At 45.3% G+C, this 10,088-nt stretch overlaps 1 protein-coding gene across 4 annotated transcripts; it reads right to left on the bottom strand.

Annotated features, from left to right (window-relative positions):
• Positions 1-414: 414 nt before the first annotated feature.
• LOC310835158 (uncharacterized protein) lies at positions 415-6,840 on the bottom strand (the record flags this gene model as incomplete). Of its 4 annotated transcripts, XM_083719952.1 has the most annotated exons (6): positions 415-621; positions 3,839-3,993; positions 4,087-4,142; positions 4,521-4,640; positions 6,180-6,333; positions 6,707-6,822. In XM_083719952.1, 5 exons carry the CDS (start codon positions 6,820-6,822, stop codon positions 3,879-3,881), a joined length of 561 nt encoding a protein of 186 aa, XP_083576078.1. In that variant the 3' UTR covers positions 415-621; positions 3,839-3,878. The 4 variants fall into 4 exon arrangements, 2 of the variants coding, with proteins under 2 accessions (XP_083576078.1, XP_083576079.1); XM_083719953.1 differs by lacking the exon at positions 415-621 and having other exon boundaries at positions 3,403-3,993; positions 6,180-6,335; positions 6,707-6,840; XR_014559402.1 differs by lacking the exon at positions 415-621 and having other exon boundaries at positions 3,404-3,993; positions 6,180-6,298; positions 6,692-6,777.
• Between the last annotated feature and the right edge of the window lie 3,248 nt (positions 6,841-10,088).

Genomic DNA, 10,088 nt, shown 5'->3' with positions numbered 1-10,088 from the left:
AAACAAAAGGGCCTGACAATGTTGCATCCCTAGATATCCCCGATTGCAGAAATTGGACACGTCTTTGCTTAGAGTGGCCATTGACACTTGGCCAAAGGAATGGACACCAGTTTGCATACGCTGTGTGTAGATGCACATTAAAAAATATTATTATCTCCTACTAAGTCATAGTCACTAGACCCACTGATTTCAGTGATTCCAAGTATGACTTAGCTGGATGTGTGATATTACCTTGAGTATGACTGATGTGTTGGGTCACCCTATAATTCTACAGGGGAATATCATACATCTCACTGCAGTGGGGAAGACTGTGGCCTAGGTGGTTGTGCTTAGTCTGCTGCCGAGGTGCTATCTGTTGATGGGCAACTTCAGTGTCCCTGCTCTTCCTTCTGTATTTTTCAGCCAGACCCGGGAATGCCCGGCCATTCAAATAGAGGACACCTTCATACAGAGAACTGTCACCTGCCCACATCTTAAGCCTCTGAGAGCCCTGAAAACTGACAACTGTCTTCTGTAAAATAGGACACCTGAGCATCTTATATTTGCTCTTCTGCTTCTGCTAATGAGTGAACGTCATGCCATTTCCTCTTTCATCCCGGCCTTTTCCACATTCTGAATAATCTAAATAGGATCCGTCTGTTTGTATATTTAGGTTACTTTGCGTGTTGAGACCCCACAGCCACCGCCTCATTGGGAAATAACTCCCACAGAGACACGGATATTAGGTTTATGTTATTGGGCAAATTTGGCCACAACTTTATTAAATTACAGAATGTGAGCGGTATTGACTTAGGCATTGATTGGACCCAACTATATCTGACTCCTGCCCGCAGTGCAGGAAGGGTAAACCACCGGAAGGGTGAGCCCTGTCGATGCAGACCAACTCAAGCTCCCCCTGGTGTTCCCATCGGGGTCCTGTCAAGGCCCTAGCCCCCAACCGGGCTTCGGACAAGATCAACACCCCCGGATTCATTTAACGGAATACCCTTAAGCTTGGAGGGGCAGGTAATGGCCACACCTCCCCTCCCCCACACAAGGTCAATCAATGCCTAACTGCAACCCTAACAAAGTTGTGACGATTGCTACGAGGTAGGCGAAAACCAAGTGGCCAGTGCCAATTTGCCAAGTGGAAAAAATCCTACCAGGCCCCTCGGACAACCAAGGCGACCAACTGAAGTCCATAGCAAGGCCATTGCCTATATAACTATATATATATATATATATATATATATATGCTTTCGTAGATTTTCACGGGTACAGGAATGCAGGTTTTGGTGTCCTCGGGTGTCTTCCCGTGTAAAAGTTGGGGTGTCTAGGCGACGTTTCGACGAGGTCTCACTCGTCATCTTCAGGCTGGTGCTTTCGGCTTCTTGTTACTGGAACAGAGCGGGATCTCAATGTTTGAGTTCCTATAAATACTGTAGAGGGGGTGTGGTGTCTAGCCTCCAATGTTCTGGGCAGAGAGGAAGTTCCCAGGCTAGTGTGCCTTTTCTTCTTTTGTTCCTTAATTACTTGAGAGATACCTTGAGTGATTTCTTGAGTGATATCCTGAGTACCACTTAGGTGGGTCATTAGGTGTGGATTAGTTGCTAAAGTCTTTGTGTCTTGACCTCTTGAACTTTGTGAAGAGTTTTCCTGAGAAGATGGCTGTATTGCACTTAGTTGTGCTTTGGCTTGGCTTCGTGTATAGGGGCGAGCTGTGGTTTTGTGGCTTGTGTCAGCCAGATCTGTGTAGGGATTGCAGGGGGGTGCAGCATCCGGAGGTGCCACCATGGATTGGCTACTGGATGGTGTCAGTAATTCATCTGTGGAGAGGGTCTGGGTTTGGGTCTGGTGTGGTTGATTGGTGTTGGCGTTCTGTGTGCCTCTGGATCTGGTGTCAGTTTTTGTGGGGAGGGCTAATTTCCAGATGTCTGGCAAGCGGGATGTGTCGTCACGCTTGTTCATGTTGTGAGGGTGTTTCTCTATCTCGATGGCTTCCATGATTATTCTCTTGTGGTGATGTTCCGTGTTAAAGAGCAATTTGGAATCTGCAAAATTAATTTCGTGTCCTGTTTCTTTCATGTGTTGGAAAAGAGAGGAAGTTTTTTCTTCTTTTTTGACGGCATTCTTGTGTTCTGCGATACGTGCATTTATTCGTCTGTTTGTTTGTCCAATGTACGTGGCTGGGCAGACTTTGCAGGGTATTTCATAGATCCCTTGGTTTTCCAACTGGATTTTATCCTTGGGGTTTCTGAGGATATTGGCTATTTTTTGGTTGGTGCAAAAGGCTGTTTTGATATTGTGTTTATGGAGGATTTTGCTAATTTTATCTGTAGTGCCCTTGATATAAGGAAGGAGGGCCATGCCATTGTTTTCTTACAGATAAAATTAGCAAAATCCTCCATAAACACAATATCAAAACAGCCTTTTGCACCAACCAAAAAATAGCCAATATCCTCAGAAACCCCAAGGATAAAATCCAGTTGGAAAACCAAGGGATCTATGAAATACCCTGCAAAGTCTGCCCAGCCACGTACATTGGACAAACAAACAGACGAATAAATGCACGTATCGCAGAACACAAGAATGCCGTCAAAAAAGAAGAAAAAACTTCCTCTCTTTTCCAACACATGAAAGAAACAGGACACGAAATTAATTTTGCAGATTCCAAATTGCTCTTTAACACGGAACATCACCACAAGAGAATAATCATGGAAGCCATCGAGATAGAGAAACACCCTCACAACATGAACAAGCGTGACGACACATCCCGCTTGCCAGACATCTGGAAATTAGCCCTCCCCACAAAAACTGACACCAGATCCAGAGGCACACAGAACGCCAACACCAATCAACCACACCAGACCCAAACCCAGACCCTCTCCACAGATGAATTACTGACACCATCCAGTAGCCAATCCATGGTGGCACCTCCGGATGCTGCACCCCCCTGCAATCCCTACACAGATCTGGCTGACACAAGCCACAAAACCACAGCTCGCCCCTATACACGAAGCCAAGCCAAAGCACAACTAAGTGCAATACAGCCATCTTCTCAGGAAAACTCTTCACAAAGTTCAAGAGGTCAAGACACAAAGACTTTAGCAACTAATCCACACCTAATGACCCACCTAAGTGGTACTCAGGATATCACTCAAGAAATCACTCAAGGTATCTCTCAAGTAATTAAGGAACAAAAGAAGAAAAGGCACACTAGCCTGGGAACTTCCTCTCTGCCCAGAACATTGGAGGCTAGACACCACACCCCCTCTACAGTATTTATAGGAACTCAAACATTGAGATCCCGCTCTGTTCCAGTAACAAGAAGCCGAAAGCACCAGCCTGAAGATGACGAGTGAGACCTCGTCGAAACGTCGCCTAGACACCCCAACTTTTACACGGGAAGACACCCGAGGACACCAAAACCTGCATATATATATATATATATATATATATAGTGTTTTGCTCCCTATGACAAGGAGTGCTAGGATGGGAAGCATCCATGTAATCCACCTTGTCTTAGACACACACCAGTGATGCATCAGAGGAGCACTTGGCTTCATTTAGTTCTTAAGGGGGAGAGATGGATAGAAAGAGAGAGAGAGAGAGAGAGGTTGCATTGGAAGTAAGCAGGGACACCGCAGGGGCTTGAACCCCGTCCTGGAAACCAGGAGCGCCAACCACCAGCGTCTTTTGCTTTTTTTTGGCCAATGCAACAAGGTGAAAAGCAAAACCTGAGAGAACACTCTGAATACAGAATGTTCTCTCAGGAAAAAAGAAAACCCTTAAGAATGATGAAGTTGCAGACAGAACACAATCGAGGTTTTATCCCTTGCCATTAGCAAGGGATATTCACCTAGATGTGTTTAAGTCACAGAGTGCCATGTTGACTGCCATTAATTTGCAGAACAGAGAGACTGGTTCCAGTCTTCAAACTCCGCCTTTATGCTCTTCTTTTTGTTTGTCCCTCTGAAGTGTGAATTCATGGGCCTGGAACTTCCTTCTGCTGGTCTGTGAAAAGCAATCTGGACGCATTAGTTTGTCCCCAGCCCTTTCCCGCCAATTCCAGAGAAATGTTTTTGGAACACAGCTCTTCTGACTGACCTGACTTCTGCAGAAAGAGCTGGCTTCACCTGAGTGTGGTGGGCTCTGGGACAGAACTGTGAAGAGATCAAGCGGGGGGAAATGGAGAAGCCAGCACTAAAGGATTGGACTGAAAAAGATCACTGAATTGTGGAGTGTGAAGTTCACTTGCCGTTAAGTTTCCTGAAGGCTTGCAAAATTCTATTTCTTGCGTCCCTGAGATGCACCTGGAAGAGACTAGGGTCTTCAGCAGCCCTCCCCTCCAGACACAGGAGCAAAAACAGCCGGTTACCTAAAGCAGCGCAGTCAAGACGCAGGTGTCTCTCAATCCTGCACTGCAGATGTTCACTTGATGCATCAAGAGCTCAGACACCGCCTCTTACTTCTGGCACAGGTAGCTCTGTAAAAAAAGAGCTGGAACAAAACAAGGCTGGCTGTCCCACCCAAAGATGTACCTTATTGTGTGGTGATGGCACAGGAAAGGGCCTCCCCTGCAGTGGTGTCCCGACAAGAGAAGTCCCTCCAGGTAGAAGCACGGAGAGCGACGGCATTCGGCTTTCGAGTCCGCAGCTCTTCTGAAACAAGGATTGAATAACCAACATTGCTCAATACAAGCTCTTTGGAATATTTAGTTTTCATATTTGATGGATGATTCCATTTAGAGCCTACCTTTTCTCCAACAGGCTCAGGGTGCTTGAATGGTCCCCCTCACTGCGACCTGAAAGAATCTTTGTACAAAGAGTTGCAAGCAGAACACAACAGAGATTTTCCCCTCAGCCAAGCACAAGATACTCACCTAGTTGACCTTCAGCCAGAAGACACACAACTGTATTGCTATAATTACAATAGAGCATTTAGAGATTACTTGTTGGTTATTAGTGCCTATCGCCACCTCTGAGAATTCAAAAGTATTTTTAATAGAAGCTACGATTGTAGTTGAAGGTAAATAAGTGAGAGGTTACAGGCAAAGTAAGCAGTTTGCTACACCAGGTTTTAAATATATTAGCTTAGGAACAGAAGTACTGGCAAGGATCCTGATTTTAGCGTTTGTTGAAAACCCAGCAACTATCAACCCTATCGTGCAAGTTTACACCAAAAAGTCAGCAATACAATTTGGGTCAAATTAAATTTCTAATAAAGTCGCAGCATTTATGGATATGTTCCCTGCATTAAACAATCATACATGTACCCCAGGCAAAGAAAATTGGGAGCTACATGCCTCCTTTATCTACAGGATTGAAGGGTACAAACCTCTATTCCAAAACATTTCACAAATGTAGGTTATTATGATTTTGTGTGGCCCTCTCCGGTCAGTAGTGGAACAATCAGCCACCCCCTTATGTATGAGTAAAAATGGCCAGAGAGTCAGGATTCATAAGATTTCAAATATTTTCTCAGTCATTTCATCCTTACCATTAGCAGGGAAAAAAATCTGCCCTTTATGTACAGGAAAAAATGGTCATGGCTAATCCTTCCTAATTGTGAATATGTTTGTGCTTAAACATTTGCTGGACTTTTTTTGCTTAAAAATGGCTGGCAAAATGGTGAAAACCTCTACTCACTCCCAATGCCTCTACCAGGCCGCCTCTCCCATTGCCACCAGTAGATTCACACTCAAAATGCCTTATTTGTTTTTTCACACTGAAATCAGCAAGGCATTGATACAGACAAAGGAAGCAGTTTGATGCACCAGCTTTTAAAATGGGTATTCTATCTTAGGAACAGAATTACTGGCAAGGATGCAAAATGTATCCTTTTGGATTTATACACACCTGAAGGAACCAAAACTCAACAATATTTTGGTGACCCTCTTCTGCAGTTGCCCAGTAAGTACAATTCGTTTGGCTTCAGATGCCAAATGCCACCACTTTTAAGCAGCTGCTCAAGAGGGTTTGTTATTCTACTCCTTGGAAGCCACAATATACATAAAATTAAGTTCTGCCCATTAGCAAAGAAGCTTATCTATAGTCCCCAAGAAGCTATCACAAAATGGCTGCAAAGCATTTTTGGCAACAAGGCAACCTGAGCTAACATGAAATTAAACTATGTTGTCTTCTCCCCCTGGATCCCGCTACCCTTCTCACTTCTAAGTCTTACCTGTGTTAAAATCTTACCGATCTTGGTTTTTCCAACTTCTGGAGCGAGGTTCTGGAGCGAGTGGACACAGACCAGATCCAGGGGCCCTTGGAAGAAGCTGCTTTTCTGGCTCCATTTCCACCAGGGTTTAGGCCTGCTTTTGGCACAGAAAGGGCCTTGGTCGCCCTGCACCTCTGGCGAGAGACAAGGGTGACCCCCCAGTCAGCTCAGTGACCCCCAGTGCCTTCCATCAGCTTCGGCTGGTGTCCCAGTTGCGCCCCTCTCTGGACAGGGGTAGCCTGACTCCTGCTGTCTCTGCTCTGGGAACCCCTTCTTGGGTCGTTCTTTCTGTTTTGATTTTGTACATTTGATATTTTATGTGAGCCGGCCTTAGACCTTCGGGTATAGGGCAGTATAGAAATTCAATAAATAATGATAATAAGAACTTCAGCAACAGAAACGCCAAACTTCTTTTGATGAAATGGCTTCTCCTTTTAAAAGAAAAGCCTTCTATTTTCTGCAATTATTCTTCACTCTGCTTGAAGCAGACTTCATCTCCACCTACCCTTTCCTCTGCTCCTTTGTACATCCAAACACTTGTTGCTCGAAAGGGAAATAAACTTGATTTCGCCCCTTGTGTTCCTTCATGAGTCTTTGTTTTCTCTTGGCCTTTCTAGTCATCAGGTGTATCTGCTTTTCATGATTCTCTTTAAAATCTTCATCTTGGTGTTTTCTTGAGTTTTCAGTTTAATTTTTTCTTGGCTAAGCTTTATTTTGGGGGCTTTCTCAAAGTCTAGCATCTGTCCACAATTTACTCTCCCTGTTTTACTATGATTAATTCTTTGTTGGTCTTCTTGTTTTCTTTCAGTTTCCTTTAAATTTAAAATGTATTGTGTCTCCTAACACCTTTTAGGGAGTTAGTGAATCTATTTAGCTTCTGTCTGTCTGTCTATCACCTACAAGCAACATTTAAAATTGCCAACTATGGAGATCGCAATGGAAAATTTGTTGTATCTCTTTTTAAAGTTGTAAATAACAACTTCAGCTCTGACCAGTGAGAGGGCAAAAACCAGTATTATAGCCAGGGACAGTCTCACTCACTAGACTCTGGCTCGCTCCTTCCACCACCTGTCAGTCATAAGGACACATAAAAGAGTCCCTTGGCACATTAATGCAGTGGATACAAATGGGTTTGTTTTCAACATGGGATCACTGCGCATGGGTGAGAAAGTAGTGCCGGCCCCACTCTCTAATAACAGGGTTGCTGGGGGGCCATCTTGAATAAAATATGGGTGCGGGTGGGTGGTAAGCCCTGCCCTACATAGTCACATGACATCACACACACAATTAAATGGCAATGGCCATCAACTGGGGGGGGGTTTCATGGCCCCCTTAAATATTTTTTTGGGGGGCTTAAGAGGAGTTAGCTCCTAAGCCAGGGTATGTCTCATTCCTGGATCCATGTCTTTGTTTGCTTGGCTATGTGTAGAACGTGCTGTGCCTTTTAATGACATTTTGCCCATGTATCGCACTGATCTGAACATTAAAGATTTTGGTAGACACTGCAGCCTGAGTTTGAATTCTTCTTTGAGTGACAGGCAGGAAACTCTCCTCCACAGTGTCCTTTTTTGGAGGTTCTCCTTGTGGGAGGGGCCCCAGGGCCCCCCAAATGGATAGCCTATCACTTTAAGAAAATGCTAAGAAACTGTTAAAGCTATCTACCTCTCTCTCTCTCTCTCTCTCTCTCTCCAAGCAACATTTAAAATTGTCTACTATTGAGATCACAAGGGAAAATTTGTCGTATCTCTTTTTAAAGTTGTAAATAATAACTTCAGCTTGGACCAGTGAGAGGGCTAAAACCAGTATTTATTGCCAGGGACAGTCAGCGGCGGAGGAAGCCGCTCGGGCGCCTGGGGTGTGAGCTGCCCATAGGGGCAGGGCGAGGGTGGGGCAAGCCGTTCATGGGGTGGGGTGCACCGTGGGGCCTCCAAAGTCTGCCGGCCTCCTCCCGCTCAGTTACCCTTCAGCTGGGGGGGGGGGGAGGCAGTGGGTGGACTGTTAGGGCAGAACGGAGCCTGCGCATGCCCAAGCCACCACATCTCCCAGGAGAGACGCTTGGCTTCGGCCCACTGCAGGCCCCGTGGTGAGTGCCGTCCGGCATTTTGTCACCCCCATCAGTTGTGACACTGAGGGCGGCCCCGCATCTACCGCACCCCCCTTCCTTCGCCCCTGGTTGCAGGTGGTGTGACCGGGGGTTCGGGGGGAGAACTGCCCCCCTAATCAAGTAAATGAAAAAAATACTTAACTAACTAATTGTGTCACAGGTAAATCAGTGCTGCCCCCCCCCCCCATTGCCGTGTGTCTTCTTTTCCAGGACACATCCTCTTTTTCAGGGGTAACATTTTACAAATTTGCCAAAATGTCTCTGGCTATACTTTCTGGATGAGTCCTAGACAAGACTGGTGATTGAAGAGTTGTTTTCCCCTTCTCTTCTCCTGCCCCCCTCAGCAATATATCACAGTTTCTATAGCCTACATATGGTGTTGTTGTTGTTGTTTAGTCGTTTAGTCGTGTCCGACTCTTCGTGACCCCATGGACCAGAGCACACCAGGCACTCCTGTCTTCCACTGCCTCCCGCAGTTTGGTCAAACTCATTTTGGGAGCTTTGAGAACACTGTCCAGCCATCTCATCCTCTGTCGTCCCCTTCTCCTTGTGCCCTCCATCTTTCCCAACATCAGGATCTTTTCCAGGGAGTCTTCTCTTCTCATGAGGTGGCCAAAGTACTGGAGCCTCAGCTTCAGGATCTGTCCTTCCAGTGAGCCCTCGGGGCTGATTTCCTTAAGAATGGATAGGTTTGATCTTCTTGCAGTCCATGGGACTCTCAAGAGTCTCCTCCAGCACCAGAATTCAAAAGCATCAATTCTTTGGCGATCAACCTTCTTTATGGTCCAGCTCTCACTTCCATACATCACTACTGGGAAAACCATAGCTTTAATTATACGGACCTTTGTTGGCAAGGTGATGTCTCTGCTTTTTAAGATGCTGTCTAGGTTTGTCTTGCTTTTCTCCCAAGGAGCAGGCGTCTTTTAATTTTGTGACTGCTGTCACCATCTGCAGTGATCATGGAGCCCAAGAAAGTAAAATCTCTCACTGCCTCCATTTCTTCCCCTTCTATTTGCCAGGAGGTGATGGGCCCAGTGGCCATGATCTTCGTTTGTTTGCTGTTGAGCTTCAGACCATATTTTGTGCTCTCCTCTTTCACCCTCATTAAGAGGTTCTTTAATTCCTCCTCACTTTCTGCCATCAAAGTTGTGTCATCTGCATATCTGAGGTTGTTGATATTTCTTCCGGCAATCTTAATTCCGGCTTGGGATTCATCCAGCCCAGCCTTTCGCATGATGAATTCTGCATATAAGTTAAATAAGCAGGGAGACAATATACAGCCTTGTCGTACTCCTTTCCCAATTTTGAACCAATCAGTTGTTCCACATCCAGTTCTAACTGTAGCTTCTTGTCCCACATAGAGATTTCTCAGGAGACAGATGAGGTCATCAGGCACTCCCATTTCTTTACTTTTTACTTAATCAAACTTTGCCATAGTTCGATTAAATCTGCAGTGCAACTGCAGTATAGTTGAGGACACCTTCATACAGAGAAAAGTGCTGAAAGGGGCAGTCAAAATTATTGGGGAGGAGCAGTTCTCCTTGAAGGAAAGTTTACATTGAGCTTTTTAGCTTAGCAAAAGGATGCGTAAGGTGGGACATGATAGGGGAATATTAAATTACACATGGATGGTGAAGAGAAAGTGGACAGATTCCCCCCCCCCCAATAATAGTAGAAGCTGTCTAATGAAGCTGATTGCTGATTGAGGAGAGCCAAGAGGAAGACAACACTTCACACAGTGTGTAGTTAAAATGAGGCATTTATTGCAACAAGATGTGACAGA

The sequence above is a fragment of the Podarcis gaigeae genome, assembly GCF_964106915.1.
Source record: "Podarcis gaigeae genome assembly, chromosome: 17".
NCBI classification, from domain to species: domain Eukaryota; kingdom Metazoa; phylum Chordata; class Lepidosauria; order Squamata; family Lacertidae; genus Podarcis; species Podarcis gaigeae.
Note: the sequence above shows the minus strand (reverse complement) of the source record. Positions and strands in the feature narration are given on the sequence as shown.